The 27802-nt window shown below is 37.5% G+C and overlaps 1 protein-coding gene across 5 annotated transcripts in view; it reads left to right on the plus strand.

Moving 5' to 3' along the window:
• DMXL2 (Dmx like 2) overlaps positions 1-27802 on the plus strand; it is a 139398-nt gene that overhangs the window by 105779 nt on the left and 5817 nt on the right. For 2 of the 5 annotated variants that reach the window (XM_070501599.1, XM_014852294.3), the window contains 17 exons: positions 2202-3280; positions 3713-3904; positions 5517-5593; positions 7377-7507; positions 9533-9781; positions 11156-11334; positions 16816-16946; positions 17490-17575; positions 18002-18203; positions 19016-19133; positions 22411-22473; positions 23303-23389; positions 23471-23592; positions 24968-25106; positions 25767-25827; positions 25962-26089; positions 26607-26684. In XM_070501599.1, the coding sequence (XP_070357700.1) occupies positions 2202-3280; positions 3713-3904; positions 5517-5593; positions 7377-7507; positions 9533-9781; positions 11156-11334; positions 16816-16946; positions 17490-17575; positions 18002-18203; positions 19016-19133; positions 22411-22473; positions 23303-23389; positions 23471-23592; positions 24968-25106; positions 25767-25827; positions 25962-26089; positions 26607-26684 (3122 nt within the window). The remainder of the gene's footprint in view (positions 1-2201; positions 3281-3712; positions 3905-5516; positions 5594-7376; positions 7508-9532; positions 9782-11155; positions 11335-16815; positions 16947-17489; positions 17576-18001; positions 18204-19015; positions 19134-22410; positions 22474-23302; positions 23390-23470; positions 23593-24967; positions 25107-25766; positions 25828-25961; positions 26090-26606; positions 26685-27802) is intronic. The other 3 variants (XM_014852303.3, XM_014852312.3, XM_014852319.3) reach the window with 3 other exon arrangements.

Below are 27802 nucleotides of genomic sequence, written 5' to 3' on the forward strand. Positions count from 1 at the left end.
TTTAAAAACTTGCTCTCATGGAAAATTTCAAATACATATAAAAGAGTGAATAATATAATGAGAATCTGTGAATCCATCACCCAGCTTCAACAGTTACTACCTTGTAACCAACCTTATATCATATATACTCCCATTCTTTCCGTCTCCTCCCATTCTCAACACACATTTATTTTGAAGCAAATTCCAGCATATTTCATCTGTAAATATTTCAACATGTATCTCGAAAAAATAAGGACTCTTAAAAAAGCAGAACACATACTATTGTAACAAAATTGTATTAGTGATGGTCAAATACACAGTGTTCAGGTTTCCCTAGCTGTCTCTTAAAATCTTTTCCAATTCGTTTGTTTGAATCAAGATCCAAATGAGGCCTATATATTGTGATTGGTTGAGGTGCCCCTTATGTCTACTTTAATCCATAGCTTTCCTGTTTCCCCCCCTTGGAATTTATTTGTTAAAGAAGTTGGGTTGTTCATCTAGTAGTTTCTCCCATTTTGGATTTTGCTGTTGTGTCCCTGATGTATCGTTTAATGTACTTCCCCCCCCCCCCCGCCATGTTCTCTGTATTTCCTGTAAATTGGTAATTAAGGTTGTAGAGGCTTTTATCAGATTTTCTTGCAGAAGTGTTTCATAGGTGGTGTGGAGTCCCTCCGTCAAGGAACTCGTCGTGTCGGCTTGTTTTGCTTTGTGGTATTAACGGCTGTCAGTGATCAATGCCTGGATCCTGTATTTCATTAGTGTCTGTAGAATGAGGATATTCTGATTATGCCATTTTGTCCTTCCTTTATGAGCTGGATACTTGTCCAGAGTTCAGTCTCCCTCAGCAACTGTTTGATTACTCTGAAGTAATTGGTAGCATGTATAGGAAAGGGAATATAAATGTTTGATTCTTTCTCTTTATTTACTGGTTTTCAAAATAATAGCTCTGTTCCCTTAGCATCCTACAAAGGTGACCCATTAGCTTTTATTTCTTTAAAGGTTATTTTTGGACTCACAGGTTTAGATAGATTTCTGTTGTAATCCATTGCGGTTTGTTATTATGAATGCTCACATTATTCCATCTTTAACCAAGGGAAGCCTCTTCAAGTTCTTGAATCCTTTTGACATTATTCCTTGATAATTTCTTAGCTTTCTGGAACGGCAAGATGTTTCAGGCTCAGCTTGTACGTTTCCTGCCGCAGACCTGGAAATGACCACTCCTGCAAAGAATCTCGGCTCTTTTTGGTGGGGAATAGCATTTAGACACCACAGCCTGGGCACGGGGGTCCTCATTGCTATTGGTTTGGTCATCATTTCTAGACTATTTCAGTGAATGGGGCTAGGAGATTTTTCTTTTTTCCTGAGAATTCATGAGTTCACACTGAAATTTCTAATTCAAATGTAGATTATAGGGTTCTTTCTTAGATTTCAAATTTGTGTCTTTTAATGAAAAGCTTGGATTCTCATGGCATTAACATAATTATTTGCTATTTTATGTGCATATAGTAGTTTCAGAATAATAATGCAAATATTTTTCATAACATCTTATTACTGAGAACAGTTTAAGCTTTTTGTTTCCTGTAGTAATTTTTGTTTTGTTTTTAATTTTTCCCACAAAGGATGTACAGTCAAATTACTTATTTTAAAGTCACTTTATCGTTACTCTCTATGTGGTTATGCTACCAACTTGATACATAGAATCATTTGTTTAATTTTGCTTTTATGTTTTTGTGAATTTTTTTGAAATTTAATTTTCTTGAGAAATTATATAAAATGTTGACATGGTTTTGAAATAAAATATATAAAACCAAGGTGTTTTCAGAGAAATCTACTTTCTTTCCTGAACTCTCTACTCTGTTCTCCTCTCCCTTTTTATTTCCGGAAACCAGTTACAAAATTTTTTCTCTGTGCTTTCTTTTCATTTAAAAAATATAAGCAAATATGTGTGTGTGTGTGTATCCCCTCTCCACTTTCTTAGATAAAAGGTTCTGCACCTTCTTTTACTTAATGTATTCTGGCCATTATTCCATAGCAGCACATAAGGAAATTCTTTCTATTTCAGCTATATAGTCTTACTGATCATGTGGATGTACCATAGTTTAACTTATCCTTGGTTAATACTTAAGTGTCCTTTTATTTTGAAGAAATGCTGATGTATTTTATTCTTGTATAAGTACAAATTAACATAATACCATGTGGTTACATCTGTTTGATTTCCACAGTTATCATCAAATCTTGTAACCCAATGGTGTTTAGTTTCTACAACTACCTTCGAACGCATCCTTTGCTTATTCGAAGAAACCTTGCCTCCCCTGAAGGAACTTTGGCAACCTTGGGTCTCAAAACTGAGAAAAACTTTGTTGATAAAATTAACCTCATAGAAAGAAAATTATTCTTTACCACTGCAAATGCTCATTTTAAAGTTGGATGCCCTGTTTTAGCCTTGGAGGTACTCTCCAAAATTCCAAAGGTTACCAAAATATCTGCTTTACCTGCAAAAAAAGATGTGCCTGACTTAATTTCTGAAAAGATGGGTGATGTACCTTCAGCATCAAAAACTCCAAGTGATGGCGATAGAAGTTCTGGCATTGATTGGTCAAATGTAACTTCCTCACAGTTTGACTGGAGTCAGCCAATGGTAAAAGTTGATGAGGAACCTCTTAATCTTGATTGGGGTGAAGAGCATGATAGTGCCTTAGAAGAAGAGGAAGAAGATGCTGTTGGTTTAGTAATGAAAAGTACAGATGTCCGGGAAAAAGATAGACAAGATCAGAAAGCCTCAGACCCTAATATGTTATTGACTCCTCAGGAAGAGGATTGTCTTGAAGGTGACACTGAAGTTGATGTGATTGCTGAACAACTAAAATTCAGAGCTTGCTTAAAGATCCTTATGACTGAACTAAGAACATTGGCTACAGGTTATGAAGTAGATGGAGGAAAACTCAGATTTCAACTCTATAACTGGCTTGAGAAGGAAATTGCTGCCTTGCATGAGATATGCAACCATGAGTCAGTTATGAAAGAATATGCCAGTAAAACATGTTCCAAAGTAGAGGGTGATCTTCTGGATCAGGAAGAAATGGTGGACAAACCGGATATTGGTTCCTATGAGCGCCACCAAATAGAAAGACGGAGATTGCAGGCTAAACGAGAGCATGCGGAAAGACGAAAGTTGTGGTTGCAGAAAAACCAGGATCTCCTGAGAGTGTTTCTTAGTTACTGCAGCCTTCATGGGGCCCAAGGTGGTGGTCTGGCCTCAGTCAGGATGGAACTCAAATTTTTGCTACAAGAATCACAGCAGGTGTGAGCTTCACTTTTGTTCTCAATCTTGGTTATTTTAATAATGTCGATAGCTCTTCCATTTATAGCTATAAAGGTCCTTTTCCTAGTTAATCTAAATATGTTCAGCTCCTCTAGTCATTGGAGGCAGATGTTTGCATTCTGCATGGGTCGTTTTAGACTAAAGTTTTGGTAATTAGGAGTAGGCTTAAAAGCTTGAGAGCACAGCCTGTGTCATACTCTTCTTAATATCTTCCGCATCCAGCATGGTGCCTGATACAGATTGGGTGCTCGGTAAATTTTTTTAGAATGAGTGAATAAGTACATGAACATATTGCTTTTATTCAAATCTTTATCGCCAGTATTTTTATCATCTAACTATTAATTGTTTTGGTTTTCTTTTTATCCTTCATTTTAACTACTTTGAAAAAAATAATCCCCTGTTGCCCCACAGGAAACGACTGTGAAGCAGCTTCAGTCCCCGCTGCCATTGCCCACCACGCTACCTCTGCTCTCAGCGAGTATTGCTTCAACTAAAACGGTCATAGCCAATCCTGTATTGTACTTAAATAACCACATCCATGATATACTTTATACTATTGTTCAGATGAAAACACCACCTCATCCCGGTATTGGAGATGTGAAGGTAATGCAAAGTTTGTGATCATTGATATTGTGCACACTGAGAAGGTAAATATGTTATACTTGTCTTCCAGCCTGAACTTAGAGGAAATATTTTAAAGTGCTCATATGTGCTACCTTATCAATCCCGATCAGTTCAAGACTATTTGTCCAATGAATGTAATTTAAAAGTAAGCCTTCGTCTTACTTGTGGAAAGGTTATTGTCTTCCTTTAAGACAAGCAAATACTTTTTTTGGTAATAAAATTAATTTTTTGGACAGCATTCTTGCCACTTAATACTCCTTTATATCCTCCTTTCCCCTTAAATGAACCATTAAATTAGAAATATTTGTGACTGTTTGCTTATGTGCCAAGATGTTATAAAGATATGTTTGGGGAGTATCTTTGAGAGAACCATGACTGATCAGAAATAGTCCCAGAGAAAGTATCCTCATTACTTTTCCCCTGATGATTGTGTTTGTTGGAGGCTGTGCAGTTATTAGGAGTAATCGGAGTCGAGGCAGAGTTACTACCCAAAATTAAATCCGTGTCCTATGCCGAAAACTTAAAAACGGGTGGATTCCAAGAATCACCAGGGAGCTTGGCAGGATCTGGGGAGCTGGTCAGACTTCCACCGTGCTAGCCCAAGTGATTTGTGCTATGCTTTTTCCAGTTCCAGTGGCTGAAGTCATTTCAGGTCCCCAACATTATTATTTTTTGTTTCTTTTGCTTGAAAGGCATATTTAATCTCTGGTAGTACATGCTTCTGAAGGTCCCAAGATTTACTGGTCACTTCAACCTGTTAGAGACTTTGAACCCATAGTATGAATTAATCTCTATCAGTATGTTAGCAGATATTACTGAAATTTCTTGTTAGGTGACTATGGACACGTAGAAATAGTATTAAATGCACATAAATTCTAAGTAAACATTTCCGGTGCCTAGAAATTTGGATAAGATTTTCACAGAGTATGAAACTATTTCTAAGGTCCCTTCAAATTTTAAGATTTTATGATTCTGAAAATGTTGGTTCAGTATGGCATTTTAGGATACGGATTTTCTATTGTATTGATAACTTTTAAACTTTGTAAATTTAAAATTATAAGACTACGCACTACTCATAAGTACTAGGTAAATTACTTGCTTTCAGGAAAATCAGCCATTTCACATAGTGATTGATATATTTTCTAAACATTTAATTCATTCTTACTGATAAGATCAAGTCTTTATTTTCATCAAGAAGAATTTCATAAGGCAAGTTTCAATAAAAGCTCTGAAAATTCTCTCTTACTTTGGTTCTGTTTTTCTGAATATTACTATTTAAGCTAATCATTAGCAGTATAGGGTCATCCTAGTAATATGAACATCGTCACTTTGCTCATGGCCTGGTAAATGGCAGGCTCAGGGAAGTAAATGTTTGATAAAGATGTGTCTGAATCCGTTAGCTTGGTTGTGGGCGTGCATATTAAGTTGGATGAGTGTTATTTTAGAAATTTTAAAGTAGAGATAGTGGTCTCATATAGGATCTAGTCTTATTTATGGTATTGCTAGTTTCCTGGGTATTTTCTAATTTTTAAGATATTACTATTGTGTAGAAATGTAGTACAAAATGTAATTATGGCTGTTTTGTTTTTAGGTGCACACACTTCATTCACTAGCAGCATCACTTTCTGCATCCATTTATCAAGCATTGTGTGACAGTCACAGCTACAGGTAAAAAAAATCACCCCAAAGAGTATTAATACAACAAGACATTAAATTGTTCCAGAGTTATATTAAGGCTCTATTTCCTAGGAACTGAAAAATCCTTGAATATGATTGCCATGTATACTTTAATAGATGAGAGAGAAGGAGAAATAAAATAATTCTTTTTAGGTTAGCTGTCACCTAGTAACAACAGAGACATACAGAAAATGCAAAATAGTAAATGGAAATTATCATCACCACCATCCTTTTTGCTTTCAAGAAAAGAAGTGTTCATTATCCAAATTAATTTGTAATATGATGTTTTCTAATTTTTTTTTTCCTTTAGGAACTATTTTAGCATTGGATTCACTTATTTATTTAACTGGTTTTCAGTTGAAAGAGGAAGTACTTTTAAAAAATAATAAAGTGCATTTCTAATGTTGAATTATTAAAATCAATTTTAGTTACCCATTTACATATAATATAAAAGTCTTTTGAAGTGGTACCAATTAGAGGTAATGGTTTGAATTTTTCTAAATGTCACATTGCCTTCATCAGCGTATACTTTGCGTTTTTGTGACTAGGGTAGTGTACATAGTAAGAAATTGAATCACTTGGAAAGATGACCCAGATTTAAATGAATTGTATTAGTAAGTGAAAAGTTTGTAATATAAATAGAATCACATTAAATTTATATTAAACATATGTCTAGATTTTTTCTTCTTGTAAATTCAGCAGCCTTTCCTGGGAAGATCTGATGTTGTGTAAGGAATTATACTCCCTCATATGGAACTACTTTTTTTAGATGGCTTGTACTCTGATTGTAGCCTAATAAGGCAATGTCTAAGTAACTCCAAAGACTTGGAAATGTAAATAAGGAAAAAAAGAGGTTTATTTGATTGACTGTGGTCATATTATGATCAAAGACAACTTGTTTGGTATCAGTTAAAATGGCAGCAAATGAGAATTCAAATAAATTTTTTTTAATGGGTATTTTCTAGTCTTTAGGCTGTGATTGTCTCCTAAGGGAGTCAGCTTTACTTTCTGCTTTTGCGTTTTCCCCAGCTCCACAAAGATGAGGGAAGTACACATTTAGGTACTTTTGGCTTTAGGATTAGGAATTTCTAAAATACGATCCTCCAGATTTTAGTTTATATTTTAATTCAAGGTTAAGCTTGCACAACTTTGCAGAGCTGAGAAATGGAACAAAATAGTACCCTGAGACTTTCTGTCTAATATATCCTAGTGCCAACTAGCGTACGAGTGTCCTTACCTCAGACTTTTTTTTTTTTTTTAATAAAAATGGGTGAATATAGAAAAGATTTTAAAATATTAAGTGGCATCTGGAAAAGATTTTAAAAGACTAAATGTCATCTTCCCAACATAGTGAAATTTGGTATTTTGTTTTAAAAAGCTATCAATAAACATTTGCAACTAATTTCAAGAACTTTCTAAAATAAATTCTTATTACAGCAGTGGATTCAGTTTTAAGAATTTTGTTTTGGAGCCGGTCCTGTGGCCAAGTGGCATTGGCAGCCCAGGGTTTTGCCGGTTCGGATCCTGGGCGCGGACATGGCACCACTCATCAAGCCATGCTGAGGCAGCGTCCCACATGCCACAACTAGAAGGACCCACAACTAAAAATACACAACTATATACTGGGGGCTTTGGGGAGAAAATGGAAAAATAAAATCTTTAAAAAAAAAAAGCATTTTGTTTTTATTATAACCATCTAAAATAAAAATGTATAAAGTACAATTGCTTATAACCTGTGTTAGGACAATAAATAACTGAACCTTATTTGTTTCAGCAGTCAAACAGAAGGAAACCAGTTTACAGGAATGGCTTATCAAGGACTTCTTTTAAGTGACCGTCGAAGACTAAGGACAGAAAGCATTGAAGAACATGCAACACCAAATTCTTCTCCTGCTCAATGGCCTGGTGAGAATTTGTGTTTTTTTGTTTTTGTTTTTTTTTTTTTAAAGATTGGCCCTGAGCTAACATCTGTTGCCAATCTTTTCTTCTTCTTCTTCTTCTTCTTCTTCTTCTTCTCCCCAAAGCCCCCCAGTACATAGTTGTATATTCTAGTTGTAGGTCCTTCTAGTTCTGCTATGTGGGATGCTGCCTCAGCATGGCCTGATGAGCAGTGCTAGGTCCATGCCCAGGATCTGGACGAGCGAAACCCAGGGCCACGGAAGCCGAGCGTGTGAACTTAACCACTCGGCCACGGGTCTGGCCCCTTTTTTGATCTTCTGTTTGGCGGTTCCTTTTTAAAAAGCTACCATCTGGTTTGCCGATTGTTATTCCTTGTGGATTTGGTGAATGGCTTTTTATTTGTTTGTTTTTGATGATGTTTTCTGGCATGGATTAGAAATTCTTAAGTACTGTAATGTTGTGTGAAGACTCAGAAAGTTAAGGCTTCGAACACCAGCTGTGTTGACCAGCATAAAAAAGCAGAGTTCATAAGGGTGAGCACAATCCTCTTCCTTTTCCTTAGAAATTCTGGATTAGAGTCTTAGAGAGCAGTATCACAGAGCTATTTTCACAGATGTGTCAGAGAAAATACCATTATTCTCAAGAGTGTAAATTTATAGATTAAGATAGGAGTGACCGTTCTGTGGCGCATATGTCAGCTCTTTGCCAGTCCTTCTCTTTCTCTGGTTAGCTCTCTTGCTCGTTCTGCACATCAGTTATTTCAAACCTCCTCCACTCTCAATACCCTTTCCTGGTCTACCACGTCGTTTAATTTTTACTCTACTTGCCTTATAACTGAGTTTACACGTTACTGATCGTTGTGAAGAGCAGCAGTAGAAAGAAGTGACAAACTCAAAATGTGTATTTAAAATTCACTTATGCGTAAGTTTCTAGAAACTTGTTTTTGTTTTAACTTTCTGTTGAAATAATTTCACTTATAAAAAGTTTCAAAAATAGTACAAAGAATTTCTGTGTAACCTTCAACCCAGATTCCCCAAATGTTGACATTTTACCATACTTGCTTTATCGTTCATTCTTGCTCTCTCTCACTTTCCATGTGTGTATATATGTGTATTTTTTTCTGAAATATTTGAAAGTAAGTTGCAGACATTATGGCCTTTTACACCTAAATGTATCAGCGTGTCTTTCCGAAAAACAGACATTCTCTTAGATAACCACAGCACAATTATCGAATGCAGCATCTTGACATTGATAGAGTACTGTTCTCTAATCTGTGGACCTTTTTAAAATTCCGCCAGTTGTCCCACAGATGTCTTCCCTGTAACATTTAGAGGTAATGTCTCGTGAGTCTCCTCTCACATGGAGTAGTTCCTCACTCTTTCTTTGTCTCTCATGACTTTGACACTTTTGAAGAGTTCTAGCCAAGTATTTTTTGGACCGTCCCTCAATTTTTGCTTTTCTGATGTTTTCTTAATATGAGATTTAGGTTGTGTGTTTTTGGAAGGGCTACTGCAAAAGAGATACTGTGCCCTTCTCAGTGCAAAACATCAAGAGGGACATGATATCAATTTGTCCCATTACTGATGCTGTTAACTTTGATGACTTAGTGAGTTAGTTTCTGCCAGATTTCTCCTTTGTAAAGTTAATATTTTTTCCTTTGCAATTAATAAGTACCTTATGAAGAGACGATTTGAGACTGTGTAAAATATCATACTTTTATCCACTAATTTTAGCATCCAGTGATGATTCTTGCCTGAATCAGATATTACTGTGGGGATTATTAGATGGTGATTTTCTAATTCTGTCACTCCTACTTGTTGGTTGAAATGGTACTGTAAGGAAGAGCTTTCTGTTCTCTATTTATTTATTCACTCATTTATTATATCACTTTAGGCTAATGGATTCTTATATATGGATATATATTTTTTGTATGTTATAGATACATAATTTTGGTTAAGTTGCAAATTTGGATTTTTTTTCTTCTGAAGCTGTATGCTGATACACTTCTTATGATATTATATACCCTCACAGGTGTGAGCTCACTCATTAATCTCTTGAGTTCAGCCCAAGATGAAGACCAGCCAAAACTGAACATTTTGTTGTGTGAAGCTGTTGTTGCTGTTTACTTAAGTTTATTGATACACGCTCTTGCCACAAATTCCTCCAATGAATTGTTTCGGCTTGCAGCCCACCCATTAAATAATCGCATGTGGGCTGCTGTTTTTGGGGGAGGTGTGAAACTTGTTGTGAAACCTCAAAGGCAATCAGAAAATATTTCAGGTAAGAAAATGTGATACCGATAATGTTTGCAAAGGTAAATAATTCCAATGTTAAAACATTTTTTAATGTTTTAAGAACCTTTATTTTGAAAATCAGTGATGTTTAAAGTATAATCACTCCTGTTAGGATAGGCTACTAAATGATAGAAGCCAGACACAAAAGGTCACATATTGTATGATTCCTTTTCCATGAAGTATCCAGAATAGGTAAACCCATAGAGACAGAAAGCAGATTGGCGGTTGCCATGGCTGGAGGGAAGGAGGAATGGGCAGCGACTGCTTACTGGGTCTGGGGTTTTCATTTGGGGTAATGAGAATGCTTTGGGACTAGATAGAGATGGTGGCTGCACAAGAGTGTGAATGTCCTAAATGCCATGGAATCATATACTTTAAAATCTTAATTTTATGTAAATTTCACCTCAATAAAAAAAAAAAGACTAGGATGGTAGTCATGGACAGAGTGAAAAGTGGTCATGTTCTGGATATCGTTTGAGGTTATTGCTGATGGATTTGTTGGTGAATTGTGAGTGGGGGATGGGAGAAAGAGGAGTTGAGATAGAATTACCATTTTCTATGATGGGGAGTTTTAGGAGGGGAGCGGTTGCCTTCTACTTTCTGGCCCTCCCCTATCCAATTAGTTCCTGAATCCTTTTGATATTTCTTCTATGTGTTCCTCATATCTAACCCTTCCTCTCAGTCTTACCCAACAAACTAGTTCAGGCCCCTCTTAGTCATCTTCTTCCATCTTCCTCTCTAACTGATCGAGCAAACCGTACCTCATCATGTGACTAGTTCCAGAAGTGTTAGTGAGAATCGCGTTAGGATAAGCTCGCAGCTGCATATCCACAGGCTGGTCCTGGCCTGACTCTGGACTGTCCTTGTTATTCCCACCCTGACGCCTGTTCTGCAAAAGTAGTTTACTCCTCATTTCCCCAAACCTCTGGTCATTTGTTTCTGTTGTCCCGTCCTCTTTTCACATTGAGCTTCTGCCCTTCTTTCTTAAGGCGTGCTTTACATCCTTCATATTCACTGACTCTTTCTTGACCAACAGAGCCAAAAATAATCATTCAAGCACTCTCTTTATGTACTGAATATACCATTGATTTAATACATTGTATAAAAATTATTTTAATCCTTATTCTGTATAGCACATAGGCTGCCTCCTGGCAAGATATGCTTTTATGCTCTATCCTCATCTGCATCTCTGCCATGATTGCTAGAAAACCAATGTAGTGACCAGAAAAGTTTAGAAACGCAGATGTAAGTAATTTAGTTTAGACTAAAGCATGGCGAGAGGAGGAGGAAAAGAAAGGTTAAGTCTTTGAATTAAAAATGGAAAATAAGTACTGGGGTTTTTGCTTCTATCTTTATTCAGCACCTCCCGTTCCTTCTGAAGACATAGATAAACACCGTAGGAGATTTAACATGCGAATGCTGGTCCCTGGAAGACCCGTAAAAGATGCTACCCCACCACCAGTGCCTGCAGAAAGACCATCCTACAAAGAAAAATTTATTCCTCCTGAACTCAGTATGTGGGATTATTTTGTTGCAAAGGTAAGGGGCGCAAGAAACGCAAGCTTTATGTGTGTCTGTTTTATTAACTCTTGTGTGAGCACCACAGAGGAATGACGGGGCAGCTTCTAGGCTGAATCACCATAGTTCAGACATTTAATCTCTCAAGTCCAGAAACTGAATAGTCATTCAGGGATGATCAGGTACTTGATGTGAATGAGACAAAATTGTATGGGATTTGAGTATAAACCAGAAGTCAGTGTGTTAACATGTAATCAGCGTCATCCTCTTCTAGTGACTGGAATTTACCAGTATCTGCCATCTAGGTTCCCCTCATCTGATTATCAGTAGTTCCCTTGGTCAGCTTGGAATTAGAGCAGAAGGAGATGGATGGATATTTGGGGGTTTCATCAGGCCGTGGTGCGGCCCCATGAAATGTCTCTGTTTCTCCAAAGCAGAGAAAACTTCTCTGGGACTCAGGATACTCGTGGAGACTAGATCCATTATAGTCCCTTTTCGTACCGTGTTGAGTGTGTGCTGATACTTGCTTTTCTGTATTTGGCTTTTTCAAGCTCATCACCTTCCTTTCTTAATGTTTTCTTCTTTACGTGTGTTAACACCGTTGTCACCACGCTGTGTGTGTGCATAAGGAAATACACCTTCATCTCCCGTCACATCTCCTCCCATTTTAAGATTTTTATGAGGTCTCATCTTAGAGTTCTTGAGGTGCTGATCCCACTCTGGGTTTGGTAGGCTGAGCTCATCTTTAAAAAGTCTTTCAAAGTGAGTTTTGAAGCTTTGCTTTTGTTATCTAAAGAGTTTGGTTATGCTACTGGTTCTCACAGCGTGTCCCCAGAACCATCAGCATCACCTGGGAACTTGTGAGAAATGCGTTTTTGAAGGTCCCTCTGATTCAGGAACTCTGGGAGTGGGAACCAACCATGTTTGTTTGAACACGCCCTCCGGGTGATTCTGATCTATGCCGAAGTTTGAGGGCCTCTGGCTTAGGCAAATGGTGAGTGCAGATTTCCAGGTTTACACTCTGTCAGGATTCCAAGTATACTTCCAGGATCATTCAGGCTTGTCCCCTGAGGCTGCTGGTTGGATTGCATTTACAGTCACGTGTTGCTTAATGACAGGGATATGTTCTGAGAAATGCGTTGTTAGGCAATTTAGTCCTTGTGCAAACATCACAGGGAGTACTTACAGAAGCTTAGATGTTACAGCCTGCTACACACCTAGACCACATGGTACTACCCTTATGGGACCACCATCGTTTATGTGGTCCATTGTTGACCGAAAGGTCATTATGCGGCGCATGACTGTAATTGTATTTAGCTTATAAACCAGGGAGTTAATAAAATAAAAATATATGGACAGTTCCCCCCTACCTTTCTAATTTGAAAATTTTCTCTGAAAATTTCTTTGAAAATTATGAAAGCCCATTGCATCATTAATGTGCATGATCGCAACAGTAAGATTCGTAAATGATAATGTGCCAACTTAATTTTCTTTTTTAAAAAATGTTTCTCCCTGATTAAAGTTTTCAAAGTTTGAGAAATGCAAAAAAATATAAAGAAGGAAAAAAAATATTCATCTACCCAAACACTTTGGCAAATTTGCATCCACTCTTATCCTCATACTTTAAAAATTTTATAGTTGGATTGGTATATGTAGTTTAAATTTGATTTTTTTCAATTGACGTTACAAGGTAATTTCTCACAACATTAAAAACATATCATAACTGTCATTAAATAAAGCACACCTTTATTATGGAAAACTTCAAACATACAAATATTACAAAAGTAGAGATAATAGTGTATGAGTCCTTATCCATCATCATCCAGTTTCAAAAATTATCAATTCACAGACAGTCCTGTTTCATTATACTTCTTCCCACTCCCTAGATTGTTTGGAAGCAAATCTAGACATCATAAATTTCATTCAAATATTTCAGTATTTTTTTTTTTTTTGAGAAATATTAGCCCTGAGCCAACTACTGCCAATCCTCCTCTTTTTGCTCAGGAAGACTGGCCCTGAGCTAACATCCATGCCCATCTTCCTCTACTTTGTACGTGGGACACCTACCACAGCATGGCTTTTGCCAAGCAGTGCCATGTCCGCACCTGGGATCTGAACTGGCGAACCCCAGGCCACCAAGAAGCAGAACATGTGAACTTAACTGCTACGCTACCAGGCTGGCCCCTCAGTATTTTTAAAATGAAGGATTTTGAACAGAACCGCACTAGTACTATGTCATGTGCGCGCGCACACACACACAAAATTCCTTAATATCATCGAGTATCCTGAAAGTGTTCACATTTTCCCAATTGTATCTTAAATGTTTTTGAACAATTAGTTTGTTAAATCAGAAGCCAAAAATAATATTTGTACATTGCAATTGGTTGATATATCTTAAGTCTCTTTTAATCTCTTATGTTCTACCTGTCTCTTCCTTTTTTAAATTTACCCTTCTTTTTGCCCCCAAAAGAATTTGTCCTATAGAATCTCTCAACGGATTTTGCCGATGGCATCCTGCTATTTTGTTCTTCTGATTCCTGTATTTCCTGTAAAGTGAAACTTAAAACTAGAGGCTGTGTCAGGTTCCATTCTGATTGCTCAGGGGAGGGGAGGGCGGGATTACTTCCAAGTGCAATTGTGGATCTGCATCAGGGAGCACTCTTTTTGTGATGTTAGTTGATGATCTTTGCCTAAATCCATTATTTCAGTGGGAGTTTTAAAATATGATCATAATGTCCTCTCATTCATTCTTCATTCCTTTGCTGGAATACTTCCCTTCATCAGCTTATTTGGTTGCCCTGAAATATATTTTGAATGAGAAAGACAGGATAAATGCTTTGTTCTTCGCTTTTATGTACCAGTTTTCAAAGTGATGAGTTGATTCTCTACCATCCTTCAGAGAAGGCCAGTGAGTTTTCGTTTGTTATTAGTTTTGTCATGATCTTCTGGATTTAAGCGTATTTTATGTGTTTTAATCCATTGCACTTATTATTCTACACATGGTCAGCTTATCCCATCTTTGCCAGTGAGAGCCTCTTCCACTTGGCTCCTGAATCTTTTTGAGAAGTATTTCAGTAGGCTTTGGGTTTCCTTCCTTTCTAGTTTAAGTTACTCTGGGCTAATCTTGTACGTTTCCTGCCCCAGACTGGGAACAACCATTTCTCCAAAGAACCTGGTTCCTTTTTGTGGGAAATGATATTTAGAAACCGCAATCAAGTGTAGGGGTGCTCATTGTTACTGGGTTCATCATTGTTCTAGGTAAGTATCATTTTTAATGACCAAATAACTATTCAGTTTGATGAATATACTGCAGTTTACATAATCATTTGTCTATCCAATATTCGCTGTATTTAATTTTTCATTTTTGTAAATAGTGCTGAGATTAATATCTTTTTAGATAACTTTGTTCATGTCCTGATTATTTCATTAAGAAGTACTAAGTCAAAGGGTATGAACCTAAATAAGGTTTTTGGTACATAACTACAGATTACTTTCCAGATTACTGATTTATACTTTCTTGAGAATGGTGAGAGAGTGCATCTGACTTTGCCCTTATTAAGATTAAGTAGTCCTTTTTCATTTTTGTTAATATGATTAAATAATTTTTATTTCCTATTAGTGACATCAAAAGTTTTAATGCACTTATTGCCATTGGATTTTTTACTTTGAGGAATTGACTATTCATATTCTTAACTAAATTATCTATTGATATAGTAGTGTTTTTCCTTACTTTTTATGGACTCTGTTTATTAAGGATATCATCAACATGTCTTATTTGTGATGCTTTTTCCAGTTTGCTATTTGCCTTTTAATTCTGCTTATGACTTTTTGACATACAGAAGTTTTAAAAAGTTTATTTAGTCATATCTATTCATACTTTTCTTTATCACTTGTTACATTGTTTTTAAGCAGAGAAAGTTCTTTCCACTAATGAGTGTTTACTTTTATTATTTTATTCTCTTCCTTCTCTGTTTATTGCTCCTCCTTCTTAACTTTTAACTCTCTCGTTTATCTAGGATAAAGTGAGCATCGGACTTTGTTGCCCTCTTTACCTTCTATCCCACACATGGCTAACTAGTCCTTCTTTTCCTCCCACTGACTTATGATGTTATCTTTCTCCTAGATTAATTCCTTATGTTTATACTATTTTTGGACTATATTTTTGCATGGATCAGTTGCTAGACTGTACTTCTTTTAATTACTTATTTTAATATCCACTAAGAAATGGTACCTTTCACTTTAAAAATATTTCTTGGCTAGTCTATTTTTTCTTCCCTATGAACTTTAGAATCATTATCAAATGTCAGAAAAGGAAAAGAAATACCAGTAGGGATTTTTATTGAGGTTACTTAAAACCTATAAATTAACTTGTAAAGAACTATAGTTTTTATGTTTCAGTCTCCTCATATAGCTTTTAGAAGGATTTGTAATTTTCTTCACTTAGAGAGCTCTCTCATAGTTTTCTCAAAGTCTTTTCCTTTGGTATTTTTTGTTTTTCAATGTTTCTTTTTTCTTTAGACTTTTCTAACTAGTTATGTTGATATATGAGTGTAGGGGAGGAAGACATTTCCTCTTCCCAAATGTGGGTTCCTCTGGCTGGAGAACAAATTAAATTCACATGAGAAAGAATAGCAAGAGAAAATTAAACAAAACTTTATGAGAAACCATGGCCCGGGGCCTTTCTTCCCGAAGGAAGAAAGGGCACTGAAGAAGTGGGGTGCACAGAGTGGTTATATACCCGCAAACAGGGTGTTTCACATGTGATTGAAATGTCCCTTTTACAATGGTCACGAGGCTGCTCTGTCAGCACAGCGCTTGATGGAAACGGCAGATAGGTCTGCTGTCTCAGTGAACGATGCGGGGTGGCAGGTGTGTTGCCTTGGCCTGGGGGGTCACAGATGAGCGCTGCAATCGGTTCCCAGCCTAAGGAAAGATGCTTAATCCTTAAAGAAATGCCAATGTTGGGAGGAGGAGGGAAGTCAGTTACAGGAGGTTACCAGAGAAGCACAATAAAATGCAGATTTTAAGTCCTTGCCTTTGGTATTGATTAAGAGTTTCTAGAGAGACGGTCATCTCCTTTCTTCTTCCTGGTACAGAGAGGGAGGCACCTTTTACAGATAGAGATTTACCTTACAAATGTAAGTGTCCTAACAAAGGGCAAGTTCCATTCCTCAGAGCCTCCTTCCCTGTCCCAGTTTATCAAAAGCAATCAGCCTCAAATAATCCTGATGCCAAAGAGGCATATCTTGGGGTGGCCAATTTCAGGTCCCTACAATGAGAAAGAGGCTATTGATTTTTAAAAGCGTTATGTTGTGTCTAGCTACTCAGTTATTTTACTGAATCTGAGAGTTTACCTCGTTTTCTTGACTTTTCTAGGTCTAGTATCATTTGTGAAAGCAAATTTTTATTTAGATTGACAACATTTAAAATGTTCAGTATTAATAAGATAGGACAAAAATAACCCAATCACATATTAAAAAAAAACTTTACCTTTTCTTGCAGCCGTTTCTCCCTTTGTCTGATAGTGGTGTTATATATGATTCTGATGAAAGCATTCATAGTGATGAAGAAGAAGATGATGCTTTTTTTTCAGATACACAAATACAGGAGCACCAAGATCCAAATTCCTATAGGTAAATAAAGCTTTTCTCTTTTTATTTTTGCCTTTTATTTTTGTAGGAAATCGTGATGTTACTAATTTTAAGTAACATTATTATCATGAATTTATACAAGAACTGACTTATATTTTCAAGTTAGAAGTTCTGTACCTTCAAGGTAAATTTCTAGACAGTAGAGTATTTCTTTCACATCAGTTTCAAAGAATAGCTTACATGCAGAATGTAAACACAGAAATTTTTGTGAGAAAAAATATGTCATTTATTGATGTGGCTGTTAGAATTTAATATATAATTTATTGATGTGCCGTTAGATTCCATGTGACTGTCTGGTAAATCTCTTTCCATTAGGTAATTTTCAGATATTGCAGATGTGAGGTTTTGTTGTATTTCTTTTCAGAGACTACCAAGGTACCTTTTTAAAGTGTGTATAGTAAGTTGTTGGAAAAACCAGCTTTTTTTTAGGTTGGAGATAAGGCTAAACCATCATCAGAGATCATTGCTGTGTTTCTCTCGTGCTTTTGTTTTTCAATTAGGATTTTTTTTGTCTCCCTTGAACAGCTGGGCTCTTCTGCATCTGACAATGGTGAAGCTAGTGCTTCACAATGTCAAAAATTTCTTTCCCATTGCTGGATTGGAATTCTCTGGTAAGTTTGGAATTTGGAAATTAATGTTATTAAATGCAATAAATTACCGTAGTGCTTCTCTTCATAAATATCTCTATAAAAAAGCATTTCATATTTTAAAAAATAATACATAGGAGATTTTATGAGGTCTTGTTTATTTTAGGCTTCAGTTTATAGTTTTAATTCGTAGCAAGAATTACTATCTACCTAGAAGGTTGAAAAGCAGGAAACCAGACTGGAGAAACGAGACATTTTCTCAGCAGGTTTTAGAGAGCTGGCCTTCTGTTTTGTTCAAAGCATTAAGAATCCAAATGGTTTTAGATTAACATTTTAAGTTTTATTTGTATTTTGAGAGGTTTTAATTCTAAGAATTCAGATTTTGTAAATATGTGGATGGTGACCAACATTTTTTATCAAAATAAAATAACGTATTCTCTCGCCTTGTAGAGTTGCCTGTAACATCACCTTTAGGTATTGCTGTGATTAAAAACTTAGAGAACTGGGAACAGATCTTGCAAGAGAAAATGGATCAGTTTGAAGGTCCACCTCCTAACTATATCAACACGTATCCAACTGACCTTTCAGTAGGAGCTGGACCAGCTATTCTTCGAAATAAAGCAATGCTAGAACCTGAAAATACTCCATTCAAGTAAGAACGCTCTTATAAAAGCTGATGAGAGTGTAGGGTGGTTTAACCTTTCTGGAAGATAGTTTGGGAAAATATGCCAATAGCCTTCACAACATTGATAATTTTGAACCTGCAGTTCTGTTTCTAGCAGCGTATGTTAAGAAAAACATGAGAAATCTGGATAGGAAATTGTTTTTTCCAGTATTACCTGTAATTCAATAGACGTGTTACTTTTATAATCAGGAAAAAACCTTCATTGTTGTTATTTTAAGAACTCTTACAGAAATATTCTGGGATAATAATCTACATTTGCAGACAAGGTGCTATTGACCTATCGCAGTAATTTAACAGTAAACACATTAAGGTTCTTCACTGATGCTTTGATCTACCTACCCATCTTGGCCCCTTTTCATAAGCAGCATGCTGTTTTTGAGGCACCTGTCCATGGTTAAGAGGATTGCTCATAAGCTTGAAAGAGCAAGACTTTTAGGCTTGTTAGGCTGTTGAAAATGAAATGTGTGACTTTATAATCATTGGTGCTATGCTGAAGCCAACAGAACCAACTTACAGCATAATTTAAAAAGAGATTCATTTGACTCTCAGCTCAACCTGTTCATTCAGAGAACCTGTAATTGGAGAAGTCGTTGCTACATGAAGGCATGATTTTTAGAAGAGCTGAAAATTAAAAGTGAAATAAATTATAAAATTTTGTTGTGCTTAATGCTGTATCTTCTTTGCAATAGATAATGGAGTTTTTTTTTTTTAAAGTATCTGCAAATGTGAAACACATTGTCTATAGACTAAAATAGTGTAATATGTTAATTTTTTAATAGATCCCGGGATTCTTCTGCACTTCCAGTCAAACGACTTTGGCATTTCCTTGTTAAACAAGAAGTTCTTCAGGAGACATTTATTAGATATATTTTCACTAAGAAAAGAAAGCAGAGTGAGGTATTTTGAAAAAAAACATTTTCTGTTATAATTTTTGTTTAATTTTCTCTAACATTTCTAATGAAGTCAATGCTTGATTTCTTTTGAAATTTACTTTTTGGTTAGAACTTATTTATTATCTTTCATACATCATGGGCAATACTTTACCAAACTACAGTGAGTTTGTTTTTAAGATAAAAACTTAGACTTTTCATTTCATAACAATGAAACAACATAGGTCCCTTGACAAATCATGTATAATCAAGTGAAAGTTGGTACTTCCTTTAGAATAGTTGCTGTTGGGCTGTCACGTGTAATAAACATTGTATTGGGTGGTTTGGGGAAATTAATATATAAATGAGTGTACTCCATATTATGAGTCTCTGAATATTATTTACTGGAAAATACAAATAGCCCTTTAAAAGCATTTTATTTATTTAGCATTTAGAAATGAACAGGATAATCTTAGAAGCAACAAATTCAGAATAATTTTGTGAGAGAAAATAAACTACAGAAATATGAAATACAACAAACATGAAGGAGGATTGCTCTTACAAACTGAGGCACAGATTCTGTCCTGCCTGGTGATTTTAGGCTAATTATAAATTCGTAATGTAATGCCATACAGCGTTCAAGAGGAATCAGGAATTTTGGAGACTGGCACTTTAGAACTTAAAATGATCTCTTCCCTTTAAAATGAGGGGTACACAGGCCTTTTGTGTGAGCATTTCAGTCCATTTGGCTGTTTAATGCGGTCATGTGTGGGTTGGAGAGAGTTCAGGGTAGGGTGTCAGATGTGACGAAAGATGTGGCAGACAAAATCTGAGAGAAAAAAAGGAATTATTTTTCGCTTAGAAAAGTGAAAACTGAGAGGGACAGTCTATGTGGCTCGGTTTCCCAAGGTGAAATGCAGCGCTGCTGCTCAGCAGAACCGAGGGCTCACAGCCTCCCTGACTTGTTCTTTCCACTAGTCACTTACTTGGATGGCAGGTGTGGGCAGCCCTTGTGACCAGGCGTTCACTTTCTCTATGGATTTGAAAATTATGTACTTAAATGAGGAGGTAGGGGAATGAGCTACGGAGATTCTTTTGGGTCTTCTAAGCTTGCTTTTTTCATAACAAAGACCTTGATGGTATTGAAATTCTGTTGAGGTGGAATTCATTAGGGAAATCACAGAGCCAAATTCTTTTCCTCTTTCATTTAAGCTACTGTTCACATCATTTCCTATAGTGATGCTGAGTGCAAGTTCCATAAAATAAGATACAGAATTCTGTAGATTTAAAATGAGTTCCTCGCTCAACTAGGGTTCTGTTATTCCCAGACAGCCAGTTCATTAAAGGATCAGTTTTCTGAGTGTTTAGTTCTTCAAATTATTAAACGTAATGATTTGTTGAAAATATCCTTTAATTGTCGGGAGGCTTTGTAGCAGTGTGATTTGGTTGGATGGTCAGAGCCTCAGAGTGCTGTGTCCAGGCTGCTTGGACCCTCAGACTCTTGTCTTGCCCTTCAGGATCTCCTCTCTCCTCTTGGGTTTCCCTCTTCCTTAACCAGGCCTCTGCCGCCTGCTACCCCCGTCTCTCCTCTCTTGGGATCAGCAGCCCAAGCTATGTGTGCTCTTCTCTTTTTCTACCACCGGAGGGGGTCTCCGTGAACAGGGAGGTGGGACAGAGATAAATGGAGCATTTCTTAAAGTATTGTGTGAGCACTGGTTGGCTCCAGGGAAGGGAAGTACATGGATGGGAGTTTGGATGGAAGGAAGAATTTATATCATGTACCCTTTGGTACCTTTTGAATTTTAAATCATTGAATGAAATTGCTGTCTTGTTCAATGGTGTCCAAGGGACATTCTTAATAATGAAAATTTATATCTGTTCCGTACAATATAGTAGTCACCAGCCACCTGTGGTTATTGAGCACTTGAAATGTGGTTAGTGAGACTGAGGAATTGAATTTTAAATTTTAATGTAAATAGTCACATATGGTTAGTGGCTACTATACTGAATAGTACAGATCTGGAAAATTGTTTTCATTAAGGAGAAAAATTATGAAAAGAATGTCAGAGCTGTTAAGACAAAATAAAAACTGATCACGAAGCCCAGAAATATGTAATACTTATTAAAACTATCCATCCGATAAGAGTGGTTTATCTTTTTAAAATTGTCAAACAGGATTTTGGTAATCAATAAATTTGGTAAATTCAGTGAATTGATTAATTAGTAAAATTGGCAGACTAATCCTAAAAATTCTAAAATGTTGGCTAATTAAAAAAAATACTTAGAAAAAGTAAATTCTCCTGAGAAATGCTGAAATTTTAGATATATTCATAAAATATATTTTTATTCATTGAATACGTTAAAGTAAAATATTCTGCAAGACAAGTTTTTGTGAAATTGACAGCCGTGGCGAACTTGGCTACTTGATGAAAGGCACGTGAGTTCTGGAGCAGTGTGGCGTTTGCTGAGTTGGCCCCGCGCAGGTGCATGCTCCTTCACTCTCAGCTGAGCAGCCTAGGGCAGTCGCTGACGGCAAGGGCAGAGAATCTGACCCTTTTGGCTGAAAGTGAAGCAGTCACTTCAAGAGGTCTTAGGAGGACTGTATTGCCCTGATCAAACCTTCAGAGGTTTCCACAGCCGAGCAGAAGTATTACTTCTGATTGTAGCCACCCCAAACAGCCCTGTCATCAGCCGGGAGCAAGTTATTTCTGTGGTTTCTTTTCCACACCTCATTTTATCAAACGTGTATTTACTTATAAGGAGAAAAATCTGTGATTGTAGTAAATGGTTGATGTGAATTCTAATCCCTGGCTCTCTCTTCATGGATATATTCCTTATGAGTAAGAGTGAAATAATTGTCAGTACTTTGAATATGTGTTTAGAAATATGTAGTTTTAATTTCTATTTGAAACCCCTGTAGGCTTGGAATCTCCGTAGTATAAAATGCAGTCTGCTCATACAAGTAGCTTCTTAGAGATTGGTCAGAACTTTAAGTTACGTAACTGGTATACAAGTAACTAATTTGTTCAAAATTTTTATTTTGAAATAGGTTTTATGTATGTAATAGTCATATCAGTTTTCATTTTGCCTATTTTGCTTTGTGTTGTGTTTATCTGATGATATCACATTTTACTTAGTTTAATAATTTCTTTCTTGATTTTTGTGCTTTTAAAAAGAAAGCTTGCAAATTCATTTTTGCCCTCTTTAAGTTACGGAGTGACCATTTCAGTTTGCAAGTTCTCGTTCTCTTTATAATTTTGTGTCATGCATGTGTTTTGTGTTTGTGACGGTGTGGTGTTACTTAGTCTGTAGAAGAACGTGTGGAGCAGGTCAAACAAAACTGCGTAGCAGAAGATTGCCACATCAAGGTAGTATTCCCAGCTCTTGCGTTTAGCTCATCCTCTGAAGTTCAAGGAGCTAACCCTCATCTCTGATACTAACCACGACCTGCCCACCTGGCTAACTAATCAGAGTACTCCTTGCTCCCACACGCCTCAGTGGCATAGGGTCGGAGACGCTCCACTGTGTCTGGCTTGCTCTTCTTGCTGTTGGTTCTTCTAAAGAGAAGAAAGCTTGCTTCCCGTTCCAGCCTCACTTCTGTCCCTTTTTCCAATCTGTTCTTAAACATAGTTGTTTTTATCTTTCCTAGTTCTTGATTCTGCCTCTTCTTTCTTTCCCATCACCTTGGGCCCTAAGCCATTGCACCTTCCTCTCATCAGTCTCCGTTCCTTTCTCACTGTTCTTCTTTCCAGCTTCTCCTTATTCCTACCTCATCACCCTTATTTAAAAATGTTTCGTTTCTTATGTGTCTCCTTTGTCTTTCTGTGTCTTTGTCCTCTGCTCCGTGCCTCTTAACGTATACACATTCTTACTGCGGTGTCTTTGCGCACTTCTGAAAGAGTTAGAGACTCATTTCTGTTATAAATGCTAATGAAAGCTATGTTACCTATCTTTTATGGCAGTTAATCAGTACCTTATAATCCCAATGGAAATCTTTATCATTGGGGTGATTACAGGGCATCAGAGAATTTAAGCAAATTCCCAAGCTAATTTTCAGCACTAAAATTACTGGCGCCTTTTTTTCTTGCTGCTGTTGCTACATTCTCTTCTTATCCTTCTTTTATATTTTGTGGGATGTGCACATCTCTACATGGAGCTATTCTGCAACAACTAAAACTGCGGGCAAATGTTTTGTAGGTAGAAGCTGATCTGGGCTATCCAGGTGGAAAGGCGAAAATCATCCATAAGGAATCGGATATGATCATGGCATTTGCTGTTAATAAGGTGAAAGCTTTAGTCATTATAAAGAATGTACTTCTTTTTGGTGAAAATGCTTAAGTTACTGACTCTGCCTTTGCTTTACAGGCAAACTGTAATGAAATTGTTTTGGCTTCAACACATGATGTGCAAGAACTTGATGTTACTTCTTTGTTGGCCTGTCAGTCATATATATGGATTGGAGAAGAATATGACAGGGAATCCAAAAGGTTTGTTTATCTTATGTAGTCGATCATAAATGTAGTTTTCTTCAAAAAGAGCCCGTTAAATGGCTGGGCACATGATTTGAATTATCTTGAAAAGTATATATGCCTCTCTCTCCCTTCATCTGGGTAGGAGACAAATGTGATTGGTTTAGCTGCCAATAAAAGGCTCTGCTTACATCAATGAACGAATTACTCAGACTTCCTCCATTAGACCCTGAACGATTCATAGTATTTGAGTCAGAATAATCTCTGACACCAAAGCCTAAGGCTAACAACGGCCACTTGACATTGAACCCCCAAAGAAATGTCAGATATTACACAATAGTCAGTAAATACTGATTTGGATAATCTGATCTGGATAATTGGAGCAAAAAAGCAGAATACACCAATATATTAATTAGACTGATTGATGAGTCACGTTTACTGAGTAATTTTCAGTGTTTCTTCTTGATTATCACCTCGTAAGTTACCTTTTTTACAGATAAAAGTGCAGAGAACTTTACTTTTCGTAAGGCTACGGACACTGCATCAAGAGTGTTTGCAACACTTTCCTATTTTGGGGTATCTCCTCCATGTTTGCCCTCCCTCTTGCTCTTCTCCAGACTCTTAGAAATTTTATGTGCTTGGGAATGGTGCCATGCTAGCCTCTGTCTCTCCCTGTTCTGCTGAATTTTCTGTTTTGTTAGTATATAATATAACTAGGTTTCAGTATCATACTTCTGAGTAGATATAACCATGTAACATGATACAGAAAATTGGCCCTGAGCTAACATCTATTGCCGATCTTCCTCTTTTTCCTTGAGGAAGATTGTCACTGAGCTAACATCTGTGCCAGCTTCTCTATTTTATGTGGGTAGCTGCCACAGCATGGCTTGATGAGCAGTGCTGGGTCTGCTCCTGGGATCCAAACCTGTGAATCCCGGGCTGCCAAAGCAGAGGGCACACACAACCACTATGCCACCAGGCCAGCCCCTAACATTTGTATGTGATGATAATTAGTACCTTAGTTTAAGAAATCTTTAAACTCAATGAATTTGTTACATGGGATGTCTGTACTTGAAGAGAACATATCATCTTTTTCTATACATGATAAGAAAATCTGTTAAATACTTCAAAACAAATGTTTGTTCCAACTTGTGCAGCAATAAAATTACCCCCGAACAACATTAGACTAAATTTATATTTTGCCTAAGGGGAAAAGCTAACCAGTACTAAAATTGGCTATGATTAGAACTTGTACTGAAATTTTTCTCATGGGTATTTATTCATTTTTTTAAAAAATAAAGACTATCCTGTGGGTTCCTAAGAAGCTCTGTAATTGGGAGTTGTGTTAAGAGAAAATGGTACTTTCCCAGTAACACACGAATGTTTTTCACAGTTCAGATGATGTTGATTACCGCGGTTCCACTACAACGCTTTACCAACCCGGTGCGACAGCCCATTCAGCAAGTCAGGTGCATCCACCTTCATCTCTGCCGTGGCTGGGCAGTGGACAGACCAGCACTGGAGCGAGTGTGGTACGTGCTTTACTCTTAGGTATTGTTTCTGGATATGGACTCCCTCAAAAATAAATTGAAATCACTTTGACACGGGAATGACCTTAAAGATCAGGGGCAGTGACCCGTTAGGATACCGTAATAATAGTAGCTGACAGACTGTGAGTTTCCTCGTGTCAGGTGCATGCTTTTTCTCACAACAACTCTAGGTGGTAGGTGCTCTTATTATCCCCCATTATCATTTTATAGATGAGCAAACTGAGAGGCACAAAGTGGTAAAGCAGAGTCAAAGAGGAGTTCGTGTCTACTTTAAGTGTTTGAAAAGTGCACCAGTAACATTGTTAGTCGCTGTGTTAGAGGGGCCCTGTTCTCAAGAATCTGGAGATGCCCTGATTGTCCTCAGGGAGGGGCACTTGGAGGAGAGCTCCCTTTATCAGTCGATGAACTGCTCGTATCCTCACAGTCCACAGAGGCAGGGCTGTAAGGGACTCTGCTTCTGCAGCCGGTTCAGACAAGCGTCGTATGTTATGTTCAGAAAATCCACAGCAGGGTTTGTTTCAGTAATAATTCAATTGTAAGCGAATAAATATTATCAGAATTAGAATAGGCCTGGAGCATATCTTTCCTCATCTCTTCTGTGCTGCACAAAATAAGTTTGTTTTTTATTATCTTCTTTTAAAGCTTATGAAAAGGAATCTACACAACGTGAAGAGAATGACCTCACACCCAGTCCATCAATACTGTAAGTATTTTATTTATGATCCAAAGACTGTAAGTGGCCTCTGTCATTTTGAAGGTGATCATTGAATGGAAAATATTGGAACTCTTGCTTTAGCTTTTCATTTCTTATTTTCTGCTTTTCCTTTTGTGTCTCAGATCTTACAGGTGCTCAGGATGGCAGCGTACGGATGTTTGAATGGACGCGACCTCAACAAATTGTCTGCTTCCGCCAGGCCGGCAACGCGAGAGTTACCAGATTATATTTTAATTCACAAGGCAACAAGGTTAGTTCTTGGGGCTGACTGCTAAATTCGTCTGAAAATAATCGTGTACATTTATGAGTAACTGGTTAGTAAAACTGCATCTGAAAACAAATTCAATGACCCTGGATTTAGTGGAGCGGTCAGTTTGTTGGTGTCTGTTTATATACCCCCTTGTCTCCTGATAAAAGTATAAATCCACAGACACTAACTACTCTGTGAAGGTGAAGAACTCTCTTTCTGTTGAGTGTGTTGGTGGTGGCTGTGACCACAGTCAAGCACCTGAGAGCAAACTTCCAGTTTCTGACTAAATTCTGTTATAGAATTTTGGAGGAGAACAGTGAAATAGGTGTGGAAAAGCATTGAAAAGGTGGCAGGATGTTTATAAGTACCTGGACTTTCTTGGGAGCTACAGAACAGAAACACAGCTGTAGGCAGAAGGGCAGCTCCTTGGGCTGGGGTGAGTCTCCTCTCCGTAGGTGATTTTGCCTGTGAGGTGGATACTAAGAACCGCTGTTTAATATTTATGACGTTTTCACAGTGTGGTGTTGCAGATGGAGAGGGTTTTCTGAGCATCTGGCAAGTAAACCAAACGGCGTCAAATCCTAAACCTTACATGGTAAGTCTCACTCAGTGCTCCCAGAGCACGCACAGAGGCCCCTCGGTTGGTGACATAGCTGTTGCAGACAGCGAGTTTCGTTGGTGGCTCTCTTGGGAAAGGGACCGTTCTGTCCAGCAACCGCAGCCCAGCAGCACAGCCCCCGTCATTGCCCAATCTTCAGTTTGGAATGACCTAAAAAACAAAAACCTTGCCTTTCACAGCCTGAGTGGTGGCCTTTATATTTGGAAAATTTCAGGAGCTTTCCCTGTGTGTGGTCCTACATAAGATACATTGTTAGCACACTTTTATGCATTTTGAAAACTAACTTCTTTTTTCTTTTGAGGAAGATTAGCCCTGAGCTAACATCTGCTGCCAGTCCTCCTCTTTTTGCTGAGGAAGACTGGCCCTGAGCTAACATCTGTGCCCATCTTCCTCTACTTTAGATGTGGGACGCCTACCACAGCATGGCTTGCCAATCGGTGCCACGTCCGCACCTGGGATCCGAACCGGTGAACCCCGGGCTGCCGAAGCAGAACATGTGAACTTAACTGCTATGCCACTAGGCTGGCCCCCCTAACTTCTTAATGATAGAATATTGTGATTCATTTTAGATACTATGTTAAGAATCAAACAGAGCCAGCCCGGGGGTGGAGCGGTTAGGTGTGCACATTCCATTTCAGTGGTCCAGGGTTCGTCAGTTCAGATCCCAGGTATGGACATGGCACTGCTCATCAGGCCATGCTGTGGCAGGCGTCCCACATATGAGGTGGAGGAGGATGGGCACGGACGTTAGCTCAGGGCCAGTCTTCCTCGGCAGGGAGAAGAGGATTGGTGGCAGATGTTAGCTCAGGGCTAATCTTCCTCAGGAAAAAAAAAAAAAAAAGGACCACACAGGTTCCACGTATTCCAGTTTGCTCCAGAATTCTGCTTACTAGATTATAAGAGAACTAGTCCCAATGGGCCACTTCATTCATTAATCCAAACCATATGAAAACAGTTGGTGATGCAGACAAGCATATCTTTACTGGGGTGGGGGTGAGGGTGGAACTTGTATGTGGAACTTCTGGCTTCAGATATTTTGATTTTAATAGTTTTTTCTAGACTGTGTACATGTTCTTAATTATGGTTTGAGACAA

The sequence above is a fragment of the Equus asinus genome, chromosome 2 (genome assembly GCF_041296235.1).
Source record: "Equus asinus isolate D_3611 breed Donkey chromosome 2, EquAss-T2T_v2, whole genome shotgun sequence".
Taxonomy (NCBI): domain Eukaryota; kingdom Metazoa; phylum Chordata; class Mammalia; order Perissodactyla; family Equidae; genus Equus; species Equus asinus.